Raw genomic sequence first — 25,715 nt, forward strand, 5'->3', positions numbered from 1 at the left:
AAAAAAAGACAGGAGAACTTGGCGCGCGAGAACCGTGTCTACGTTGAAATTAAACTCTATACTTTCTTGCTCCTTTTCTCACTCTCACTTTCTCTCTCACGCACAACACACACTTCTGCGAACAGAGGGTTCCTTGTCACCTTCCATGGCATGAACCTAAATTACTGCATTTCCCCGCCCAAAAGCCCCTTATTTAATCAACCAATGGCCTTCAACATCACGACAACGGGACTTCGCTTACTCCGCTGCTACTCACAGCACCTGCGCCCCGTCACTGCGCAGTTCTCTGGGCTCCGGAAAGTTAGGGTTTCGGAGCTCCGGTTCTTGTCCTCCTCGGTGCCGATAGAGAAGTTACCGGTTGTGAAAGCCAAGCGGAGAGAAGCCGAGGACGCAGTTTTGGATGATGGAGGAGGAGATAATGGTAGTGTTGTTTCGGCTGCTAGGGATAAAATTGGCGGTGGTAGTGGAGGAGGCGAGGGGAGGATTATAGTTTCGGAGCTTCATAAGGAAGCCACTGAAGCTTATATGGCTTATGCCATGTCTGTGCTGCTCGGCCGCGCCTTGCCTGATGTTCGAGACGGGTTGAAACCGGTCCACCGTAGGATATTGTGAGTTAATTGTTAAGTTATTTCTGTTTTCTTTTGGTTCAGGAATTTATTATGCATTTTTTTTGGGGATTAACAGCTGGTGATGTTGTACATGATGCTGTATAAGTTGTACATTGTACTATTCTGTATGGAAATTATTCAAGTATTTTTGGAGCTAATGAGTTTCGGAATACCTAAACATAACAAATTAGGGGATTCATTTAAAAATCAAGTTGCTGAGTGTTGGACTTTGTGCTTTATGACTTGTACATTTTACCATTCTTTAGGTTAAAAGTGCGTTACTTACAAATAGGGCTATGGAGTTGCTTCAGCTAATTTGATGAACTTTATTCTGATTGATAATTAATTCCATTAATGTGAACATAATTAGTTGTATTAATGAGGATGTGATAAGTTCTAGTGCCTTAGGATGGGGCCCGCAGCATTTAATATGTAACCGGATGTGAGGAACGCATGGGTCCTATTTTCTGAAGGGTAATAATTTTTTTTCCTATGGAAAATGGTTTGATGTCTTTGTAAAGTTGATCATTGGACAAAAGTTTCCCATTGTCTGTAACTTGCTTTATTTATTTTTATTTGATTTTTTCCTTTTGTTGGTTTACTTGTGGCAAAGGGTTATATGTGCCATACAATTCTGTTTCTGTAGAGCTTCACCTGGTGTTGGAAACAAAGTATGTAGTTCTTAGTACACTGGGATGAGAAGTTTTGTTTCATTGTACTTGTCCCAGTGCTTTGCAAATTATACTTCTGTTTCAGTCATTTTCTCTGTTTCATTCTCATAGCCTTGAATAATAAGTCCATGGCACATTTCTGTAGTGCAGATGCAAGTTACTAGACATGATGAACTTGATTTTTTTCAGCAGTTTTGTCAAACTATAAAGAAATATAGTAACTGATTAGGTGTAGATCATTAATTCCAAATGTTCTGGTATTTAAATTAAATGATGGAAAAAGGGAATGATTGCAGTGTCTTTGTAATGTTCATTAGGAATGCTGCTGAGGGTTCTAGTTGCTTCAGAGAAATCAAAATGAAGGTGAAATGTTGGAAATTGGATATGTTTGCTCACTAAAATACTACTAATTTGGACCAAAACACTAAAAAACAGAATGTGAAAGTATTGCATGCTTTATGGGAAGACATAAATTCCAAATGGATCTGTTAGCTAGTTTTGTCCAACTGCAGAAAAATTTAATTTGATGCAACTATTCATGATGCATGAAAACAATTATACAGTGTGGCATAACCCAAGATAAGACCTAGCTTTAAATCTGAAAATTACTCTATAACAGAAGAAAAATGAAACTCACGATTGTGAGAATACAGAAAGAATAATACACCAATAGAGATAAACAAGGAAAGCTAATTGTGTAGACTTCGTGGCTGATCTTTTGTCATAACTATTTCAAAGTTCAAGAGGAAGTTTCTATACCATCTTTTGTCTCTATCTATGGTTGAGGTTCTTGTGGTAATCTCGATCATTTTTTTATTCAGTTCACTTTTAGTTGTAATAAGCTTTGAAAGTATTGATAGTGGTCTAAACTTAGTGTAGATTGCAGTTCCTGTTTTTTTCTCTTCTGCCCTAATTACTTTTCAAGCTACAATCTAGTCGAGTAAAAATGAAATTCAAATTATTACCATCTTGAGATCCACGTTTTAAAAGAAGACTTGGTGAAACTTGTGTAGCACTATGAAGTCGCAACAAGGCTTCTTCTCATCCCTGAAAATCCAATAAATGTTTCAGAACTACAGTTGAAATTTTTTCTGGTTTAGATCTGTAATTGAGAAAACAGAATAATCCTTTTAGTAGGTACACTGTTTAGATGCATTGGAAATTGCTTTAAAGTCTACAGTAAGTTCTGTCCCTTGAATCTTTTTGGACAACCCTTCAGGGTTTTCTACAAGTTCAATAGATTTTGAGAAGATGTAGAATGCGCGTAATAGGTTTGTAAGGTATTGATTTTCTTAAAGGAGGTAACTTCAGTTTGATTACGAGCATCCAGTCTAGTATTCTGATTGAATTATCTCATGATCAGTATACCCGTTCAGACATAATTGTGATTTTTAGGTTTGCCTACCAATGAGAAGCAAGATAATTTTATTATTTAGAAGTATGTTCTATGATTGCAAGTTAGAATAGTGATATCTATTTGTCGTAAGGTGTAGAGCTTTGTGTCAGACATAGTTTAGATTCTGGTAGCAATTCTTCTCAATGATGATGTTATGGATCAAAAAGTCTGAAACTGGGTGTTCTAAAGAGGATGTTGACTTGATTTTTTTTTATTATTGCAAATGAAGATGTAACTCTTGCTGAGATGATCACAAGGATATAGATGCTAGCCATTGAACTTCAGAATGCCCTCAAAAATTGGCAAAAAAGGAAATACGTAGCCATTAGTTCTTCTAAAATTGCTCTTTGCAGTAACGGAAGAGTCATAATCTATACATTTTTTCCCTTATTGTTCTATTTTGAGGGATGGACATTCATTTCCCATTGGAGAAGTTCAAATCTTTCTGACTGGTAATAGTTAATTCCTCATCTCACTATATATGCATACTAGAAATAAAGCATGCTCCACCATGACTTAAAAATGAATTACAACTGCAACCAATATGTGGCATGGTCCTCAACTCGACAAGCTCTGTGTACTTGATTATACTTAAGTTGCGGCTAAAGTAGTTCAAGCGCAGAAATCTAGCTTGAGTACTTGGTGCCTAATTTTAGCACATAAAATTTTACAGTGATTAGTTTTGGAAATAATGAAATAAAAAATTTGTTCTGATAACATGTATACCTAGTATAACATCAGAACTATAACCACATTATTTTTTGAAGGGGCTCAATGGTCCAATTGAGCTTTGTTGTTATGGGATGTTGCATTTTGCCTAATGGTGTTAAGTTCAGGTTACTGTGCAGGTTTTCATGAGAACATGGGCTGTGGTACTTAGTGTCTAGCGCAAGCTTGACTACTGTCAGCCCTATCTGGAAACATATAGTTGCATATCACAAGGAAGACAAGGTTAGGGATGCAACTGTCGTGGCTGGTTGGAGTATCAACTGTCATGACTTGTTATGTAGGTCCTGAACACTTGATGGAATCAAGCCAAGAGAGTATCAATAAGCACTTGGAACTGTGTTTGACTCAACCCAATTCCCTAATTTCAATATTTTCCCTGGCTCTATTCTACTAATTCTACCTACTCTTGCAGTCTATTGCCTGCAATGCATCCCTAATTACAGCTTGCAAACACATTTTCACGTCATTTGACAAACTTACATCCATGGGTATAATCTGTATCCAGATAGGCTTATACAGTATAACTATTCAAGTATTTATGTTGCATAATTAATTTTCTCTCTTCGACTAATGGCAGCAACCAATACATAGTTTCATCTAAATAAGGCTGTAGATATACGTATATTTTGTTAATGATTTTGACTTTTGACTCGTACCTCTGACTTGGTTGAGATATAGGTAAATGTGTTGTTTGTCATACTTCGCAAGGTAATTGCTGTACCACCCTAAACTTTTTCAATTGCTTAGCTTGACTACCCTGACCTATTAATTTGTGTTACATTAGCCCAATCATCATAATGCAGTTTGAGGAAGAAATCAATTATCAAGTTAAGAAGTTTCTAAAGGATCTGATGTTGGTTGGATGGATCTTAACTCTAGGAAATCAACAGTGTCTTTGGCAGAAAGTCATCCCAAATATTGTCAATGTGAATCTAAGAACAGTTATATTACTGTTCAAGTTAGACATTGATCCGGTGCTCTTCTGATGATTCGATTAACTTAAGATGGATAAGTAGGTTAACTTAGTTAAGCAATGCAGTTGAACACTCATGGCGCAATTTGCAGGTGAGTAAAAGTTTAGGGGCATAGACTTAAACTAACTCTACTTAAATGTTTGTCAAAGTCTTCCTCTTATTGCTTATGTTTTGCTGATTTGCTTGATGCTATTCATAGGTATTGCATGAAACGGATACTGTTTGGATCATTTGCTTTTCTTTTGATGTTTGGAACTGCTATCATTGGTTTAGGGGCGTTTAACTAGCATGAAAAGTGACCCAAGGCAGGTAATTAATTTTGGTGAAAGCTGATACGAGCTTCGTAAGGAAGATGAACTTCTAAAAAGTTCATTTTTGAGAGGAGACTTGATTTGTTATGGAGTCAGAGCGCTTACCTGGTACAAAGTTAAATAACTATCCATCCTCTTGCGTATTGTTAGCAGGAAAAACAAAACAGAACATCTTTCTTTACTGATAATTGCAAACTGCATATACACAATTAGCAGAACGTGTTGCTGTTAGTAGCTTCATGAAGATCAATGGGTTATTATGTACATTCTCTTGATTTTGTGATGATGAATGGAGGTATTGGTGCCTTTAAATTTTAAGTGGTTTCAGCCAGTATATGCAAACTTATTTATTACTTGTTGCCAGTTCTTAGAGGAAATATATGATAACATTCTTATGGAGTGAATTATTTGCATATATTACATTTCATATATGTGGTCAATGGTATCATAACAGATATCCCAAGGGATCGCTAATTATGCATATCTGGCAGATTTCATGATGATGCATATGACTCCTTTGAACTCTGATTGGTTTTTTTCAGCCATCGATAACACAAGTTTTTTCATTTTTTAATCATAACTAACTGCATGTTATGGTTTCCATGATGTTACATTTTTCCTGCTTCTATTTTGTTATGTAATTGATTCGAGACAAATTATTCTGTGTAGATGCTATACTTGAGAATTTCTGCATTTTGCTGTTGTTGAATGTATTATTTCTGCATAAGTTTTGACCCAACAATTGTAAGTTACTGAGGTGACATCTGACTTTCTTTCTTTCTTTGTTATTTGACTGTAGATTTGCAATGCATGAATTGGGTCTTTCATCAAGGAAACCTTACAAGAAATGTGCAAGAGTTGTTGGAGAGGTTGTACACTGCTTACTTTCTTAGGCTATATGGGAGTGTTGAATAGATTATTTCTTTAGACTGAGAGAACAAATGACTCTTTGGTATTGATCATCCTGGTTTCAACTACAGGTCCTTGGTAAGTTTCACCCGCATGGAGACACTGCTGTGTATGACTCCTTGGTTCGAATGGCACAGGTAATATTGTATTCCAAAATTATGGCACTTCTTCAATTGCTTGGTTATGTGGTTGATTGAGGTGTAAGCCTGCTTTCATTTTTCTATATACATTCTATCATGGGCTAATGGAACTGTTATCTCCATTATTTGTCCACATGGTTTAGCAATCATCTAAATATGACCTCACATTTAGTTCATTCAAAATTGTGTTCTGGGTTTAGATGCGTTTTCTTCTTGACCCGTGACAAAGGTATGCAACAAAACATTGTTGTAGATTTATTGAACATAGATTTGTTTCCGTCCTTTTTATCATCCTCTTGCTTTTATTTTCTTTGGAAAGTGAATTATAGGATTTTTAATTTTGCACTCGTGTGTTTGCTATCCTGCTTGCCTATGTAATGGAAGTCGGTGCTTCACATTTCTGAAAATCGGAGTTATCTAGCTCCAGGTTGTAGATTGTAGAGGGATTTGCTCTGTCAATTCGCCTTATATTGTTGTTTATGTGTCTCCAGGATTTTTCCTTGCGAAGCCCACTCATTCGTGGACATGGTAATTTTGGTTCTATTGATGCTGATCCTCCTGCTGCAATGCGTTATACTGAGTGCCGGCTGGAAGTAGGTTTATGTTTGATTTCTTGTACGCTGTTAGTCCTGTATCTTAGCATGCTCTGAAAAGTTTGTTTGAACTTGCTAGGAAAAGAATTATGAGAGTTTCTCTGCATTTGTCTTAAAAGTATCAATTTCAGGATCTGAGAGTTCAAGGAATGTGTTGTAATTACTTTTTCTTTTGTTTTCTTTCCTCTTTTTTAGTTATTAACGGCAGGGAAATGGAAGTCTTTTTTTAAAATCCTTTTATTTCTCAATTCTTCTTCTTTGGCTGATATATACACCTCCTATGTAAGAAGCTAGAAATATCTGCTATGTTTTCCATCCTGAAAATTCTTAATGCTGATTCTAAAAGTATCTATGATCATTGAGTTTTGCACTCACATAAATGCCTTGATTGTTTTTTGGTTTTATTAAAGTAATACTGAAATTAAAATTGCATTTATCATCATGAGTTTGTACTTTCAGGCACTTGCGGAGGCAATGTTACTGGCTGATCTAGATCAAGATACCGTCAGTATTTTTCTCCTTGAATGTCCAATCTTATAGGCTTTCTATATTGTGTTGTGATCCAAGTTCTTTTCTATTTATCATCTCTGCAGGTGGATTTTGTTCCAAATTTTGATAATTCGCAAAAGGAACCATCATTACTTCCTGCCCGGATTCCTAACTTATTGTTGAATGGTGCCTCTGGAATAGCGGTGATTATTTTTGGCTAACGGATGTTGAGTTTTTTGATGTTCATTTTCACAATTTTTAATCTATTTTAGCCTAGTGCTCTATTGTGTGAAAGAGGCATTTTACCTATGCGGATCATGTTCTCTTATTATAGTGTGTTTGGGTATGATTCCATGAGTAATATGTTGTCAGGTTGGAATGGCAACAAACATACCTCCACATAATCTTGCAGAGTTGGTAGATGCACTGTCTGTGCTGATTCATAATCCAGAAGCCACGGTATGTCTAGCTTATGCAGCCTGTTTGTCCTTTGCTGTAGAAAACTTCTTTGTTCCTTTATTATATTTCCATTTGACCACATATTGATCTTGTCAATAGGATAGTGAAGAAAGCCTCAGGATTAGAATTGGTTTGCTGTTGCAAAAAGAAGAAAAGTGATTATGTAAGAAGGTTTAAAAAATTGAATGAACTTCGTTTGGATTCGCCTGTTTTTCAAAAGCTAGTTTGTCAAATACAATGCTACAGTAATATACAAATAAAAACAACTCCAAAACACCTCATCCCATAAACAACTCACAAATATACAAAAAAAATTTAAAAAATATAGGCTCCGTTTGGATTAGTTGTTTTTGAAAAATTTTGCTGTAGCAGAGTTTTTAGATTATATTTTGGGATATTTTTAGAAAATATTTTGGAATATTTAAGAGTAGAAGAATTTCTAGAATATATTTTGAGATATTTTTAAAATTTTTAAAAAATTTAAACTAATTTTTAGATTACCTTTTAGAGTACTTTTTAAAATTTTTTATTGTTGTACTCAAAATTTTTAGATTACCTGTTGTACTCAAAAATTTTAAAATAGTACTTTTCTACAACATCTTCCATCTATCACCAAAAATTCACCACCACCTCCTTCTTCCTTTCTCCTCCTCTTCCCTCTTCCTCCTCCCCTCTTCCCTTTCCCTCTTCCTCCTCCCATCCTCTTCCCCGCCACCCCCCGCCCCCCGATCTGGCCTGGACTAAATCGTGATGGGGTCGGGAAGAGGGGAGGGGAGGGGGAAGGAAGGGCATGGGGTGGGGGGGAAGGGGATGGGAGGGGGGGAAAAGAGTAGGAGGAAGGAGAGGGAGAAGGAAAAGGGAGGAGGGGGAAGAGGGAGATGGTGGTGGCTGTTGTAGGTGGGGGTGGTGATGGTTGTAGGTGGTAGTGTTAATTTTTAAAAAGCACTCTAAAATATTTTTTAATTTAAAAGGTACCCCAAAATGGATTTCAAAAATTCCTCCAAAAACACCACAAACAACATCTACAGTAAAAAATTTTCGTATACACTGCTACAGTAAAATATTTCAAAAAAACCTTAAAAAACAACTAATCCAACTGGATTCCTAGGTATTGTCAGGGTATTTTTAAAAACTTTATTGTAGACGTATTCGTAGAAAACTTATGTATTGTATATTTTGGGATGTCCTTAGAATTTTGAAATTTTTGGGCTGTTTTTAAAATTTTATAGTTTATTCTTCTTCCCTTCCCTATCTCAACCTCCCGCCAGCCCATCGCGCCCCCCTACCAGCCACCCTCCTTCCCCGGTTTTCCCCTCCTCTTCTTCTTTCCCCCTTTTCTTCTCCCTCGTTTTTCCCGCCCTTCCTCCACCCTCCTTTCCCCACCCCACTCCAGAAATGTTTGACCATATCTGGGGTGAGGGTGGGAATGGGGAAGAGGAGGGCGGAGAGAAGGGGGGGAAGAGGGAACGGGAAGGAGGAAAGAGGGGAAAGGGGAGGGGGGGAAGGGGGTGGGTGTGGGAGGGTGGTGGAGGGCGTGCTGATTTTTTTATAGTTATTTTTGGTGTTTTTTAGGTGTATTTGGAATGTTTTTGGGGTTACTGTAGACTTGTATTTGGAAAACTAGTTTTTTCCCAATTACTTAAATCCATACAGAGCTGAAATCGTTCTATGTTTTAGAAGTTTTGAATAGCCAAAGGCTATTTTAGATAAAGCTTCCCAAAGACTACCTTGAAGAATCAGCTCTTTCAGCTAGAATTTATTCGAAGTTGGATGTCAAAAGCAATTGAGAATATTCCAAGGCACAAATCTGGAATAGGCCTTTTGGCTAAAAAGGTAGGATTTAGCCGATGCATAAAAAGTTAAAGCAGGCTTTTAACTATATCCTAACATTTGTTTCAGGAAACATAGTGAATGAACTTTAACTGAACCTTTACAGTACTTAAATGAGGTCATGAAACATACTTAGATGTCTTACATTGCACCCAATATTTGTAGGAAACTGGAAAGGGAATGAACTTTAACTGAACACCATCTGTACTTAAATGAAGTTTGTTCTTATGTCTACAAAGCTGGGACAATGGTGCCTGCATCCTAAAGTAATCTTAAACACGACCATTTTAGATATGTGGGAGAATATTTTTTTACATGGACGAAACAGGATTTGAGTATGAAGAGTAGAATTTACTTTATGTGAATAGAAAAATATTCTGGTAAAGGAATTGATTTTGGATGCTTAAACATGATTGGTTAGTAAGACTTGAGTTATAGGATTTTGACTATATACTTGCTGATTATATTGTTAAGTTCAAGCTTGTAGTCTCTTAAAGTTGTTGGCCTCAAAGTTAATTGCTATTGATCTCATTATGGTTGTCCCTCCTCTCTGTAACAGCTACAAGAACTGCTCGAGTACATGCCTGGACCAGACTTTCCAACAGGAGGAACAATAATGGGTAACATTGGGTAGGGTCTTCTCATCTTGTTTAATCACTCACATTGTGCATTTTGGTTCCAGCTTATCTGTGTGTACTATGCAAACATGAACTTATTGAAAATTCTGAAATGAATGTATGTTTTCAAGGATTTTAGCAGCATACCGAACTGGGAGAGGACGTGTAATTGTAAGAGGAAAGACTGATGTTGAAACTCTTGATTCCAAAACCAAGAGAACAGCAATTATTATAAAAGAGGTTTTTTTTTTCTTATTATCCTTAATAATATTTATGCACTTTTTGAATTATAATAACGGTATGCTTATTGTTTGTTACTTTTCTTTCTTTCCTTGTTTGATTAATGAAACAGATCCCATATCAGACCAACAAAGCTTCTTTGATTGAGAACATTGCCCAGCTTGTAGAAAATAGGGTATCTTCTTTGTTTTCCTCAAAAGCAATCTGTTTATCTTTAAAATCCGCATTTCTTGGAAATGGTCTTTCTTCCCTTAATTGTGCTGTTCCCTTCACTGGAGTAAATGTATTTTGATGCTTATATTCCATTTTTTTGTCCCTTTTCTTCTTTCTTTTATTATTTTCTGATGGTTCCATAATGTGGATCAAGGTCAATGGTCTGGCAGAATATTATATATTTTCCATTTCATCTTGGTTATTCCTTCTCCCAATCTTTTCCACTCTTAGATATGGACATATTATTTTAGGTTTGAATCTGGAAATACCTTTACTTTCTTCATCTGGTCTACAAGGTTTAGATAATTTCATGCATACTGTCACTGAACAATGTCCAGGGAATATTTTGTATGTGCAATGGTCTCGTTGGCAAATGAGAAAACTTGGCAGTCTGATTTACTTGTAATTTTGTGAGAGCAGTGTGATGATTTGTGATCACCTGGGGTTCCTTTCTTACTCCAATCTGAGATGTAGCACCTTTCGGTCTCTCTTGCTAATCCTCTCCCCATTACTAGATAAATGCATCATGTTATATGTTTGACTGGTAAAGCATCAAATAAATACAGGGACTGCCTCTACTATATGGATATTAAGGACTTGCAATCGTTGCGTATTTTAGCTCTTTCTTAGCTCAAATTCTACAACTGAGGAAAGCTGTTTCTTGTATCTTGTGGAACTCAATGCTTCAATTGGCTGGCTCAAAATAGTTTTGGTCTTACATTTTGGAACACACATGCAGTTGGTTCGGTTTTGGTAGTTTAAATGTGAGGACATGTAGTCACTTGTATGATTTGGCTACAATTTTGTAAACTGAATGTTTGACTAGGTTTCCAGAATTTTGAATTTGGTGGATATGATGTAAACTTTTATTAGAGACACTAGAAGAATAATTGTGAAGGATGTCTTGAGAAATTAAATTTTTTCTTCCCAGGAATTTTTTGAGTGACAATGTCTTTATATAGCATGATTGCTTATCCATACTTCAAGCGGTTCCTTGTAAAGCCTTGGTTTAACTTTTGGGAATCTATTACTCTATTCTTATTTTTTGTAATTGTTTATGTTAGATGTCATCCTTACATTCAAGAAGCATAAAAATGGTTCCCAACTTGAGCTAAGAGCAGATGACTGGGTCTATGGTACTCTTGATTTATTTGTCTGTTGGAATTGGGGACTGACTCAAGCTTTATCCTCTTTTCTGCAATATTTTCATGTTTTCTTGTTTCAGAAATTAGAAGGTATTAGTGACATCCGTGATGAGAGTGATCGATCTGGAATGCGGATTGTTATTGAGGTATGAATAAGTTTATCATTCATGTCTTCAGCTTTGATTGATGGAGCTATACTTTTTGTGTTTGGTCTAATGACTATGAACCTTATGCAAAATTGAGAATAATAAATTCTACTCATTTCTTTTCTCTAGCTTAAGAGGGGTTCCGCACCATCAATTGTATTGAACAATCTTTATCGAATGACCGCTCTTCAGTCCAGTTTCAACTGTAACATGGTGGGGTGAGTAGTTTCTAGATGGTTAGTTGTTTTCTGTGAAAGCTTTTCCAGTTTATGTGTAAGTAGCTAATTTATTATGGACTTGCTCAGTAGACTGCTAACTATGACAAGGTCTTGTTGATTAATCTATTTTAAAAGACAGGAATATGGTAGGCCAAGAAATTAGCATGACTACATTGAAATATTAATGTAAGTTTGATTTCTGTTCTAGTATTCAGGCTGGTTCCATCATGTTATCGGGTCGTTACTAGTAACAGGCTGGTTCCATTTTGTTATCAGTTCTTTACTAGTAACAACAACCATCTCTTTGCAGAGTTTGTTTTTCTACTTCTATCTCTTTCTCAACATGCTCGTGTGTGCGCACATGTACTTGTATAGAGAAAATAGTGCAAAATGACAAGTGCAGTGGTTTTTATTCTTGACAAATAAAGCAAGACTTCCAATGCTTTATAATGCATAGTAATGAAGAGCTGGATTTCTCCTTCAGGTAAAAATGAAAGAGAAATTAGGCTTTGGTTGCGTTGCAATTGATTCATTTTGTGGGGGATCAAAATATGTCTCACTTTCATACTAAATTAACCTAATGAACTACGGTTGTTCCTCTTTTTTGTGCTATTCAATTAGAATATCTGATCAATTGTTGTTCTTTCTTCACGTGATTTTTGGCTCACAGTATTCTTAATGGCCAACCTAAAGTTATGGGATTGAAAGAATTGCTTCAGGTGATTCATTCTTATTATGGCTCTATTTATTTGGCGTACGTAGATTTACTTACAAGTATACACGTGTTTTTATCTGTTATGCAGCTTATTTGTTATGCATATTCATATATCTTTTCCTATATCCATGAATTCTTTGTCTATTTCAAGAGAGTGGTTTGGCAGTGTGCATAATTAAATTATACAACTGACAGTCTTTTCCTATATCCTTGAATGCTGTTTCATACTTATGCTGGTCGATAGTAATTCTTTTTTTGCTGAATCCAAATGATTGTGTACTTTTACTCATCTGCGAAATGAATTTAATCTACAGGATCTATAGTTTGTTAAAATTCCAAGTTTCAGGCTGTTCAGCAGTGAAAATATTATTCTTTACCTTGGGCATTCCTGCATTTGCATCTCTATATTTGCCTAGACATGCATATGAAATGTCCTGTTATAATTGGATTAGAGATACATGTATATACCTTCACAACTTCTGGATAAATTATAATTTTCTTGTTGGTTCACAGGCTTTCTTGGACTTCAGATGCTCCGTGATTGAAAGGCGTGCAAGATTTAAGCTTTCGCATGCACAAGATAGAAATCACATTGTTGAGGTATGCTTCAGCTCTGGGGAAGTTGGATTCATATGCATATCATATGTTTTTTATAATGCCTTTTGTCTGGATTATGTTTCTCTCCGTACAAGTTTCAATCATTTGTTCGTGCACTCTTAGTTTGCTTGAATTATTTTAGGTTGTTATTTTCATATTCAACTTAGTTTCTTTGACTTGAATATGTCAACCCAGATGGAGACTTTGAATTATTGCTTCTACAAGGAAACGTGGACTGGTTGTTAATGGCTTGCTTCATGGTGCTATTGCACCTGTTTTGTGCTGCCTGTCTTTGTGGTTATAGTGCTTGATATCTCACTGTAATTGTTTTTTTCCCACCTTTTGGCGCGTGATGAATTTAGGGTATCATTGTGGGGCTTGATAATTTGGACGGAGTGATTGACATAATTAGGAAAGCCTCAAGTCATTCTGGGGCAACAGCTCAATTGATGAAAGGTAATTTGCTTCTTGATGATGCTCTGTTTATGTACCATTTGCTTCTTGCATGTGTGCAGGAAACATACAAGGCTCATGCAGAAGCCCATAGAAAATGAAAAATCATATATTTGTTCTGTTCTAGATTTGCATTCCACTTCACTTGACAATGCAAATTGCATGCCTTAAGGTTTGAGCTATGTACAAAGTTCATATTCCATTGGTTTTAGGAGTTTGAACTCCTAATATGACTATTGTTTTGTTGTTTAGAGTATTAAATACATGCTGTAGTCAAAGAAGCAACTAAGGTTGAGTAAATTTCGCCATCATATGCATTTAGGTATTATAAGAATATGTAACTTTTGGCACTATTCACATTTATGTATTATAAAAATATTTTGAAGAGTTCCCATCCTGTTGTTTTCTCTTTCAAATTATTGATCTTACTCCATTTTATATTAAGCTGGAATCTTCAACTTTTGCTTAGCTTCTTTAACATTACCGAGTACTGAATACCTCAACTGAGCATTCTCTTTACCTCCTTCAAGGTGCAAAAGCTTTCAAACTGCAACTTGACTTGGGCTGGTTGGGGTTAAATGTTGTGGTATTCTTATCATTCAACTCTTTTTGTTCTCTTCTTAAGTTGCTGAATCTTAAATCGTTGTAGATTTGTAGTTGAATGTGCTTCCTAATTTATGTTGACACCCACCACCTAGTGTTTAATAATGAAGAGTAAATGCAATAATTGCACAAAGTGAAAGCAACTTTCTCCCACATTGTAAACAAGGATATACCACACAACCTTGATTTAGCTTTTGGATTCTGTTTTCACCCCACTTTTGGTCTGATCAACTAAAGGAGTTTTGCTGCACTGCATTTGATTGAAATGAAGATTTTTGTCCCTATATTCTGTTGACTAGGAAATGAAGTTGCCTTCAAATATTAGTATTTTCAAGTAGGAAGCAAGACCTTATTGATAAGCTTCTATGATCTTGAGTATCCGATATGCATGGATTATAAAAGGATTTTTTTTTTCTTTACGCTCTTGACTAAGAAATGAAAATGATTTGTAAAGAAGAGTTTGCAAGTGGTAAGAAAGACATCCTTAATTCTCTAACTAGATATATGTAAGTGATGTGCTTATTTATATATGTATACTTGCATACATATGTGTTTGTGGATACACACACACACACATTTATATGTATGTATATAGAAATTCCAGCAATAAGAAACTGTTTTCTGCTTTTTCTTGTGTTTTTGAGGATATGTTTTCCTGGAAGGAGATTTACTTGCTTATTTCTGCTCTTTAATGATTGGGCAACTACACTTTTCTCTTGTTTAACTTTGTATCAATGATTATGGAGTTGATCTTTTAAGGATTGGATTTCAACTCTTAATTTTTTTGGTCATTCTGAGTTCTGTTGTATCTTGTAATTTCTGTAGTGCCATGCCCTGGCGTTAATAGTGCTCCTATTCAAGGATTTAGATCACTAAGATAATATTCATGAGATCCATGAAAGTATACTTTTTACGTCTGAGGGTGGAAAATAAAAAAATGTATATATGTGAAAATTTACACCTGATAAATTTGCTCTTTTGGCAGAATTCAATTTGTCAGAGAAACAAGCAGAAGCTATTTTGGACATTAGCCTGAGAAGACTAACACTCCTTGAGGTTTGCATAATTCTGCTAACTAGTCATTTTGACTTTTAGATGTTCTTTTAACTTCTGTATCATAGCATCTCCCGAGCTGAAATGAACTATCCTGTGGTGGTGAAAACGTGTGCTGCCATTTTGCAGAGAAATAAATTTGTTGATGAGAGAAAATCTTTGACAGAACAAATATCTAAGTTGCTGGAGCTTTTGTCCAGCAAAAAGCGAATACTTCAGGTAAGATTGTTGTATAGAAGCTAATTGTATCTTGTTTTGTTTTATATTGCAAGATTTATTTCCGTTATCAACTAAAATGATTTGATCTGAACCTAATCTAGCTTTAGCCAAGAATCAATTGGTGAATATAGAGGTGAAGTTTGTTTTTCTGCTGTTGGGCAAAGAGATCAATATTACCTAATTATATCTTGAAAAGCTCTCTGATTTACCTTTTCTGACATTATTTTTCTAAAACAATTACATTCAATCTTACAATAATTTTTCCCCCTTTTGGCCTCATTGCTGCAGTAATGTGTATTGAATATCTTATTGCTTGTTTCGCTGCCATTTATTTTACAAGTTCGTGTTTTTAATAAAACTAATTATTTTCTTCCTGCAATTTAGCTGATAGAAGAAGAAGCAATGGAAATAAAGAACAAGTTTTCAACCCCAAGACGTTCAATGCTAGAGGACTCAGAGAGTGGCCAAGTTGAAGATATAGATGTTATCCCCAATGAGGAAATGCTATTGGTAGTTTGGCTTTGTCCTGCCAATTTTGTCACACATTGTTCTTTGTTGCAATGTTACACCCATGGTTTCATGTTTCAATTTCAGGCAATTAGTGAGAAGGGTTATGTTAAACGCATGAAGCCTGATACATTTAATCTTCAAAAGCGGGGAACTATTGGCAAATCAGTAGGAAAACTCAGAGATAATGATACCCTGTCTGATTTTCTCGTCTGTCGTGCCCATGACCATGTCTTGTATTTTAGGTATTCTTCTGCAAGTCATACTATTAGTGGCATTTTTTTGGTGAAGATGATTTCTGTCCTCCACTTATTGAAATGGCTATCGCCTATGTCTTAGTATCGTTAATGCTCAGTATATTTAATTATTTATCCTTTTCTGCCTTAGTAGATTAAGGTGCATTTAGCACTTATTTGGTCATGTATATGTCATTTGTTCATTTTGTGGATTTTTCCATTCTTGGCAGTGATAAGGGAATAGTTTACTCAGCTCGGGCCTATAAAATTCCTGAATGCACTCGAGCTGCAGCTGGTGTAACACTGGTTCAGGTATCCAATTGTACTTCTGAGGAGAAGTTTCTTCTTATAATGTTTCATATCTGTTAATTTGTTTTTACTTCAAATCCAGATCTTGTCATTGTCTGATGGTGAGAGAATAACATCAATCATTCCAGTGAGTGAATTTTCTGGAGACCAGTTTCTTTTAATGCTCACTGTGAATGGTTATGTCAAGAAAGTGTCTCTGAACTACTTCTCATCGATCAGATCAACTGGAATCATAGCAATACAATTGGTTTGTCCCTTCTCAGTTTTAGTTGTTTGAGTTGTAACTTTTTCTAGTTTAAGTCAGATCAAACACAAGATTTTACTTTACAGGTTCCTGGGGATAAATTAAAATGGGTAAGGCATTGTGCAAATGAGGACTTCGTTGCAATGGCATCACAAAATGGAATGGTTATCTTAAGTTCATGTGAGAAAGTGAGTTCTCTTATTACTCATCTGCAAAATAGCTTGAAAAAGCACATTAACTTGAGATATATGAGTCACCCTCCCCCTTGATGAGGAGCTGCAGCAGAGATTATACCTATCTACTTCTAGCTTTCAAATTGAAACATATAATCTGATTCATCTTGCCTTCCATTTTTTTTTCTTTCCTTTTTCTGTTTTAAATGAAGCCATTTTGTTTAAGGGCCATAACAATATCATATAGGTGTTCTTGTCTCAAAGCACTTAACGTGGCTATAATACAATGAATTGACTTGGTATTTTGTTTTGAAGAGAACAACATAATAAAGCTTCTGTAAATTGAATTGACAATGATTTCATTCTTTCCATGCTTATACAATAGTGTGATGGCTCTTCTGAAATAATATCCTTCACGTATCAGAAGGAGAAACTACAAAAACCTTAAGTCAGTGTTTGGCTGAAAAGACAAAATAGGCATTGACATATTTTCCCATCCTTGTAACTTTCCTGCAGAATTTCATGTGTCCGGAGTTTATTAGTGCTTATTGAATGATCAGATGCCCCAAAAACTCCTCATTATGATATGGGGAAAGTTTCCCATTCCCACGGTTTGGATGTTAGTTGACTACCGACTTTGCAAGAAAGTCTTTATTGCAGTAATTATTTGTCTTTGTTGTTTGACAATAGTTTCACTTAAATGAATTGAGCATTTTGAATAGTAATTATTCTGGTGATTCACAATTCTCTGTGGTAACTGATTAAATAAGAGGTATTACCATGGAAATTTTCTTAGTGGTAAAATCCAGTTGGTAAGATATATGTCACTTAATTCCTAGTTGAACAAAATACATGTATTTGTTACAGCCAATGAACAAATGTATGGGGCGTCCGGATTTGCTCAGAGGTCTGAATAGGATGTTGATCCCTTTGTATAGAAACTTTTAAGGCATGAGAGTCTTGGCAGGGAAAAAAAAGCATAGAAAGAATTTGGTGGTTATACTTGGTGATGCTGAAAAAATAGGTTTGTGATAGGTGGTTTGATGGTAAACTACTAAAGCTCAGTTTCTGCTGCTCTTTAGAGTTGCAAGGGATATTGTTATAGCTTTTGTTGCTTGTGTGGAGGGAACCCTGGGTAGATGTGGGACAGTACCTTTTTAAGGATCTTCATGATGGGGAATCTAATGAAGAGTCTTTTATTGTGTGTTAGAGAGGCAGCAGTAGGCCCGAGTTAACATGTTAATATAGAAAACTGAACGTGAGAACCAGAGATTGAGACTATTTTTCATCTCTTTTAAGAAACAACTACAGGATGTATAAGATCAATTTGACTGAATTAAGCTTGCTAACGTACTTTATCATAAAATACACAAAAGCAAGTAAAATGTAGATATTCATGTTGTATATATACGTGCTCGCAGATAGAGACATTAATATGTTGTGAGCATATGGTTGGGTTTTGATGAACAGTCTAGCATTTCTCTTCTTTTTCTTTGTTAGTATTTTTCTTATTTTATTATTCCTGACCAAACTTTAACATGCGAATCTTAGTTTGACTTGGCTTCTTGACGGATGTTTGCAGGCCATAATGTACTCTCTTTTATAGCCACACAATGTTAAAGTACTGCTGTTTCTTGTTTATATCGAGAAAACTTAAAAGGAAGTGATATGATTTGGCTGATATATCACAAGAGAGCAAAAAATTGTAAGCATGGATTTGTCAAGTACAAGGGAACTTCTCCATGCCGAATAATATTAGCAATTCCAAGAAGTCACTGATGCTATACTTTTAGACCTGTCACGGTGAAAAGTGACTGATCTTCTGATACGTACATGTGTGAATTCTTCATCCTTAATCATGAAAAAAAGGGTGATTGCATGTTTCTTGCTTTGTCATCCATTGTTACAAAGAGCTGATTCATCTCTATTTCTACTTGAGTTGCTTAGGTTGGAAAACAGTTAGTGTCTATCAATTTACTAATGCAATGCTCATGTTAAGCCTTCCCAAATCTCCCAGTTGTGAAACCTCGGACACTAAGTTTGTCTTTAAAGTAGACCCTAAGTTTTTAGTGAAATCATGAGGTTTGATGTGATCAATTTACTGAAATACATAGCTACTGTGGAATTGTGGATGATTCCTTAGCTATTGACTCTATGTTTCAACTTATCAATGTTCTTTCCTTTAATCTCTGTCTCAGATAAGAGCACTTGGAAGAAATACCAGGGGATCAGTGGCCATGAGGCTGAAAGGAGAGGATAAAGTAGCGAGCATGGACATAATACCAGCTGCTTTGAGCAAAGAGTTGGATAATCTCTCCCATCGAAGGCAGTAACTCTTGGCTATTTTGGTTAATAAGTGTTTCTTTTTTCCAATTTGAGATGGCTATATATGATGCTTTTTAATTTAACCATATTTTTGTCAAACTAATATTCTGGCCTTTCGTGTTACTTAGCTTGTCTTCATATGTGCATGTAAAAATGTTTTAGTGAGGATCCATCGATTACTTTTGTGCTTCTTGTAGTGACTTCAAAAGTTTGGTAGCTTTTATCATGATTATGCTTTTTTTTATATTTCTTTTTCTGGGCAATTTACTTAAGTGAATAATGAACACTAACTTCTGATATAAAATTTATACTATATAATATTATATAAAATTTATATAATATAATATAATATAATATAAAATTTATATAATATTATAAATTTTATATTATATAATAATATATAAATTTTTCCGAATTCGGTGAAATCGGTGAAATCGGAATTTACCGAATTCCGAATTGAATTCGGTACGAATTCGAATTCGGAATTGGTGAATTCGAAATCGAATTCGGTCGAATTACCAGGTACCAAAATTTCGAAAAATTCCGAATTCAAACTTCCGAATTACCGAATTCGAATTCGATGCACACCCCTACTTAGTATTGACTGCATTTATGTGTTTAAGTGAAGGATAAACACTTCTATAATCCGGATATACATCATCTATCCTTCAACAGTTTTTCACATTCAAGTGCTTCCATTTTCTCAATATTTTAGTTTTTCATTGGTCAATAACTGTTTTTCACATTCAAGTGCTGCTGATTTCTCAGTATGTTAGTTTTCCATTGGTCAACATCTTTAATTGAAAACTGTGCGATCAAAACTAGTTTCCCACCTGCTATGTTTTTTCCAAGCAGTTGCAAGGGATTGACGGGCCCATGGTTGCTGTTTGTGTCTGAAAGTGGTTTTGGCAAGAGAGTCCCTCTTAGTAGCTTCCGGATGTCGCCCTTGAACAGAACAGGTTTAATAGGTTATAAGGTATGCCACTTGGTACTGAACTAACTAGATGGAAAGAGAAAGAAATGGAATGCAAAGAAACCAGAAGCCCAAGTTTTCATTTTGATAATGGTGGTAGGTTAATGGGTGGTTGATTGCCTTTTATTTGTAATAGGAAGGGTGAAGAAAAAGATAAGGAGAGAGTGTGTGTGCCCTTTTTTTTTTTACCTCTGACGTGGTGTGTTAATCTTCTCATAGTTTGCATCTGAAGACCAGCTGGCGGCGGTATTTGTTGTTGGATTTTCCTTAGGAGGTATTTCTTTTTACCTTTTTTATCACTATTCTGAATTTGGACTCTGTTTCTTAATAGTGACGGTGGACCTTATTTTCCTCTTTAGATGATTGTGAAAGTGATGAACAAGTTGTTCTTGTTAGCCAGAGTGGGACTGTAAACCGCATAAAAGTGCGAGATATCTCCATACAGTCGCGATTTGCTAGGTATTTCTTAGCTGCATGCCCTTTTACTTCTTGTTGCATAACATGCCAAATGGTTTTCATGCCATTTTTTGCTAATAATTTGCTCATGGCTGAAAAGCAGGATCTTTTTAAGAACTTTATAGTTGCAAGAAAGAATGAGAACTTGATATGAACTCCTTCATGATTAATGTTTTCTTTTGTGATGTTATTTACCCTCGTTAAGGTCTACTGTGTAGTTTGTTTTCCAAGCTGTTCTTAATTGGAAGTTATTTTTCTCCTTGACATTGTTAGTGAGTTTTAATATTGGAGCTTCAGGCTAAATCCAAAGTGGACGGCCTGGTGGGAGCAAAGCAGCAGTTTGAGCGAACAGTCACCTTTCTCATGGGAAGGATATGTAAACTACTGATATATCTGTTCGGCTGAAACTTAGAAACTAAAAAACAAATGCTTTGTTCTGATGCTTCTGTCTGGATCTTTTTTAACAGATTAGTCTAGATTTGACTTGAAATGAAGCTGTAGAATAGAGTTGAAAGTGTAGTGTGGAAAATATGTCGGATAAGGTAGAGAACATGTGAGGAAATTTAGATATTGAATTCTCAAGTATTAGAGGATCAATGACTCAGGTTGATCTGACTAATATGAATCTTCTTGTCATGCAATAAATTTGCTACTTAGCAGACAGATAAAGTTACTTTATTGGTTTTTTTGGGGTGGGGGGTGTTGGGTGGGGGACTTTAGAGTATGGTAGTTGTGCCACTAGCTCTCTCCAGAGGAAGCATCATATACTTCTGTAAAATTTTTGTCGTCCAAAATGTGATCTGCAGAGTAAAGTAAGATAGATAGCTTTTTTCTCTTCATAATTTCCTCCTAAGATTTATCTTTTGCTTAGTTAATAATGTTAAACCAAGATAATTTTATAATTGCCGTCTGGTTTTTAGACAAATAGAGATTGGTTTTCTAATCAGAGGAAAATGCTATTTGCGCATTTACTTGCTATTGCCTGTTCCAAAGTTCTGTCTCTACTCTTTTTTTTTTTCGCTGTGTTTTTGGTTGGGGTGGGGGGGGTTGTGTTTCCTTTTTTAACATTTAGGTATTCAATCATCAACACTAGAAATTTGTGACATATTTAGCATATTATACTCCTCCTGGGACATGCATGGATTTCATTTGAGAGAGTATCGTAATTGAATTAAACATTATTCTTTCTCTCTTTTTTTGGCAGAGGGGTAATTTTGATGCGGCTAGAGCATGCTGGTAAAATCAAATCAGCTTCTTTGATCTCTGCAGCAGAAACAGATTCAGATGAAGTTGAAGCTGAAGTTGCTGCTGCCTAGAAGTTGCAGTCCTTAATTCATGTGCAAATATCAGTTAACTGGATTACCATTTTGTTGCACTTAGATTAACAGTGTTAAAGTAGCTGTACACATGACAGGAAATCGTACGTTATGTTTCCTGTTTTCTTTTGTACTGAGGGGAAGTGGCGGCGGACATGTTGTAAAGGATGCATTTAACCGCTTAACGTGTTGGAAGCTCCAATTTCAGTAGTCAACAAATTACTCTAGTAGTAATGAAAACACTTAATTTTTCATCATGATTGCTTTGTATCTTCTGTTGTATTTCCAATTTATTCATCTTCGTTCGTGCTGTTGGCTAAAGGAAACTTTCTTGCTGGAAACTCGAAGGATAAAGTGAATAGATAAGAGGTAGTTATGTGACTTTCTTGATGGCAATTTGGGTAGGACAAAATGAATAAACGTTCTTGCTGTAGTGTTGACAATAACGATGTATTTATTTGAGAAGTTGGACTACTGCTGAAAGTAAAAGTTGTTCTCTTGCCGTAGCATGTAAGTATTGAGTGTTAGATTCAAATGTGAGTGTTAGGATAACAGTCATTGACCTTATCTAACGTTTGATTTGGGACAAAAAAGTGTCGTTCTAGTTTATTCAGGATAGAGCGAAGAGTACTTGTTATTTTTCTTTTCTTTGCTTTCTATGTATAAAATATGAAACTTTTGCAAATGGTAATTCTCAGATTTCAAAATTATATAAATTATTTAAATTATATAATTCTACACAGGTTTTAAAAGTATCTTTTTGAAACGGGTTGAGACAGTATGAACTATCGTTGCGCCATTATTTTGAAGAAGAATAGTTGTTTGTACGAGTGAATATAAATTTTTAAAACTTTTGCTGCCTCCAAAATACTGTGTATGCCTACTATAACAATGACTTGCCACCTTCTTCCTTGTCAATTAGTGCTATTGAAGCCCAAATTCATTATATAGCATCTTTACTCTTGTTTAAGTAAATCAAAAGTCAAGGATTGGATTAGGTAGTTTGGTGGGAGGGATTGTAAGATGTTTGGATTCAAAACCTTTCATCCAAAAATGAAAAAAGTAAATCAAAGATCTCAAACTTTCTAGCATAATGAAGTTTATTTTTTTTTCTCGAATAACTTTTAGTTTGTTGACTTTCACCTAGTTTAATTAGTCATATGGAAAAATGCAACAAGAGAAAGACAAATCATGAAGAATTCTACAATTTGGAAGAAGTCAATGAGAGCAATAATAGCATAAAATATGCATTTAGATATTAATTTAGAGCTAAAAATTTTTTGTTGATTATCATGATCAACCGTATGAGTGTAATTCCACACCAAATGTTTAGAAATACTAGAGTTCAAGCGTTTGAGATTAATTTAACAAGAGTATATTCTATATAATTAAGATAATTGCATATATATAGTTACATATTACAATATTAGTTAGAAAGTTGTATATTAAACTTGACCCTGCAGGTATGTATAGTTATATATAGCAACCAATTACTCCTAAAGTACTTGGTCACCAAGGGAACTTTAAAACTCTATTTGGGTGTAGGTTAAGGGATTGAATCTCTTGGCTTGGATTTTAAAAATTTAGGATTTCTTGAAAAGTTTCGTCAGTGGGTACGTAGGCACTCATCTGAACCGATGGTGGTTTAGTCCCCTCGGATTCTCCCTTGGTCCCTTTGGGTCACTCCCCTCCCTTTAGTATAGAGTAGAAGTATGTGCAAATTAGAATATATTGTTCTCGGTACAAAAAAATATGTATAGTTACATACAACGATAAAAAATTTAAAAAAAACAGAAAAGTTTTATATATTGAATTCGATCCTACTAAAGCAAATTTCTGACTAGGCCACTTTGTATAACGTTAATTGAACAGGTTTTGAACGTGTAGCAATCCTCTATGTTGTTTCAAAGACAAAAACAAAAGTACAAGCTTGCCAAGACTTTCATTACATGCCACTGAAAGCATCCAGTAGCCTGATATCATTATGTTTTATTATTATTATTTTTGGGTACTAACATATATTACAGAAATCCATTTGTACAGCCATGATGATATTGATTGATGTAATGATACAAATAGTAAACTTGGGTTCGCCCATTGGGCCCCTTTAACCTAAAAAACTTGGGCCAGAAATTCCAAGATGGTCATATATCAAAATCAACAAATTCCATTTTGAATTTTATATATGTTGTCGAATTTCTATAAATAATTCTGAAATAAGAAATCATGATAAATTTGGTGTTTTGGACAAATTAGTTCTGTAGTAGGGGTCATTGCAAATGAGAAAATCGGCGTTGAGCGAAACTGAATTTATTTTAGGTTTTTTTTAAATCGCACAACAATTTAAATGAATAAATTTTTTAAAAAAAATTTTCCAGTCACCACAATCGACTGGCTTAGCCATTTCTAGTTTTGGATGCAGCTGAACTTGTGCATCGTTGATCATAAATTGATCAATGGTGCAAATTTGTTTTTAAATTGAAGATGCCGCATTATGGCGACTACTTAGTATCGGATCCTTAATTCAATGTTGGACTTATATGTGAACAATTATATATTGCAGACTGTCAAATAAAATTAAATCCAATTAAAGTGATCAATTATAGTTTGGACTTTAATATATCTAATAGGATGTGGGTCATGTATAAAGACTTAAGGGTTGAAATATGAATTCAAAAGGTAAAAAGAAAGTTATCTATAAATAGGGTTATGGTCCTTAAGTCACACTTATTATTTTTATTGTCGTATTTTTTGTACCACAAAATAACTCCTTTCTGATATCCCGTAGTCAGGAAAGATACTAGAGAAAAACTAAAGGGTTCTCTCAAGAGATTAGCAAATACGTGTTGACTTGGAAGACCACATCAAAATCTCTAAGAATTCAAGTACCAGTTAGTCAACATGAATTCATGTACACTTTCGCAATTTTGCTGTTAATTTACTTCTTAATAATCACCATAAAAATTTTGGATTTAATAAGTAATGGGTTTCACCAAAAGTTAATATAAACAACCACCAATAAGTAGTATCAGAATTAGATATGGTTGATTATTGGGAAATAATTTAGATTTAATAATTCATAGTTTTTAAGTTTTTAATAAAGAACTATGATTAATTTTGGTTTTGTCTGCATGGCTAATAAGTTTTTGTTCTGTGGTTTTAATCCGGTTAATATTGTTTCATGTTAACAATTTTTGTTCCATGGTTCTGGTCAAGTTCTGTTTCATGTTTCAACTTTCGTGTCTTCGAAAGTCATGGCAGCATGAATTGTGTTTCCGTTCGTGTTAACATGCATGAATTGATATTCTAATGAAATTCATGTGTTTATGTCTTCCGTCCAATCACGCCGTATGATTCATGAATTCAGTTACACTTGAATCTAGTGGGCTCCACAAATTGTCACACATGAATCTATTGTTTTGCTATGATATTTTAGTGGGCTCCATGGTAATTAAACTTTAGTCACGATCTATTGATTTACTATGATACATTAGTTGGCCAATTTTCTTTATAGGTTGACTTGTTAACACTTGGATTTTCTTTGATTTGTGTAAGAGAGCCAATATGCATATATTTATATTCAGGAAATTAGGATTTATCTAGTTTGAATGAACCCTAATAAAGTTAAATGATACATTTAAACCTTCAAATTTTATATAATTGTCATTCATCCAACGCTGACAGTGTATACACTGTCAATGAAGGAAAGATTAATCTTTAAACCTTGCAAAAGTCATAAGTTTAGTCTACTAGTTTATAGTCTTATAAGACATTTTAGATTTCAAGAAAATTTTGAATTTGAATGATAAATTTAGGTCAAATTATGGATATAAACTTTTAATTCAATA

The 25,715-nt window shown here is 34.9% G+C and overlaps 1 protein-coding gene across 3 annotated transcripts; it reads left to right on the plus strand.

Moving 5' to 3' along the window:
• LOC113732592 (DNA gyrase subunit A, chloroplastic/mitochondrial) lies at positions 1–22,124 on the plus strand. Of its 3 annotated transcripts, XM_027258480.2 has the most exons (27): positions 1–608; positions 5,489–5,558; positions 5,670–5,735; positions 6,230–6,331; positions 6,791–6,835; positions 6,925–7,023; positions 7,193–7,279; positions 9,669–9,739; positions 9,858–9,966; positions 10,079–10,141; positions 11,405–11,470; positions 11,600–11,688; positions 12,359–12,407; positions 12,917–13,003; positions 13,363–13,456; positions 15,042–15,112; positions 15,239–15,328; positions 15,713–15,838; positions 15,923–16,080; positions 16,302–16,383; positions 16,463–16,627; positions 16,711–16,812; positions 18,996–19,123; positions 19,978–20,098; positions 20,315–20,369; positions 20,455–20,554; positions 21,756–22,124. In XM_027258480.2, exons 1-27 carry the CDS (start codon positions 151–153, stop codon positions 21,865–21,867), a joined length of 2,865 nt encoding a protein of 954 aa, XP_027114281.2. In that variant the 5' UTR covers positions 1–150; the 3' UTR covers positions 21,868–22,124. The 3 variants fall into 3 exon arrangements, 2 of the variants coding, with proteins under 2 accessions (XP_027114281.2, XP_071936731.1); XM_072080630.1 differs by lacking the exon at positions 10,079–10,141 and having other exon boundaries at positions 9–608; XR_003458818.2 differs by lacking the exons at positions 20,455–20,554; positions 21,756–22,124 and having other exon boundaries at positions 9–608; positions 19,978–20,191; positions 20,315–20,340.
• The last annotated feature ends 3,591 nt before the right edge of the window (positions 22,125–25,715 follow it).

This window comes from Coffea arabica, chromosome 2e (genome assembly GCF_036785885.1).
Source record: "Coffea arabica cultivar ET-39 chromosome 2e, Coffea Arabica ET-39 HiFi, whole genome shotgun sequence".
NCBI lineage: Eukaryota > Viridiplantae > Streptophyta > Magnoliopsida > Gentianales > Rubiaceae > Coffea > Coffea arabica.

Bases quoted from the DNA above. Each gene is read 5' to 3' on its own strand.
- LOC113732592 (XM_027258480.2), top strand. From the start codon at position 151: ATGAACCTAAATTACTGCATTTCCCCGCCCAAAAGCCCCTTATTTAAT. The intron at 5,736-6,229 runs GTAATATTGTAT...ATGTGTCTCCAG, and splicing joins CCTTGGTTCGAATGGCACAG to GATTTTTCCTTGCGAAGCCC. The intron at 11,689-12,358 runs GTGAGTAGTTTC...TTTGGCTCACAG, and splicing joins TTCAACTGTAACATGGTGGG to TATTCTTAATGGCCAACCTA.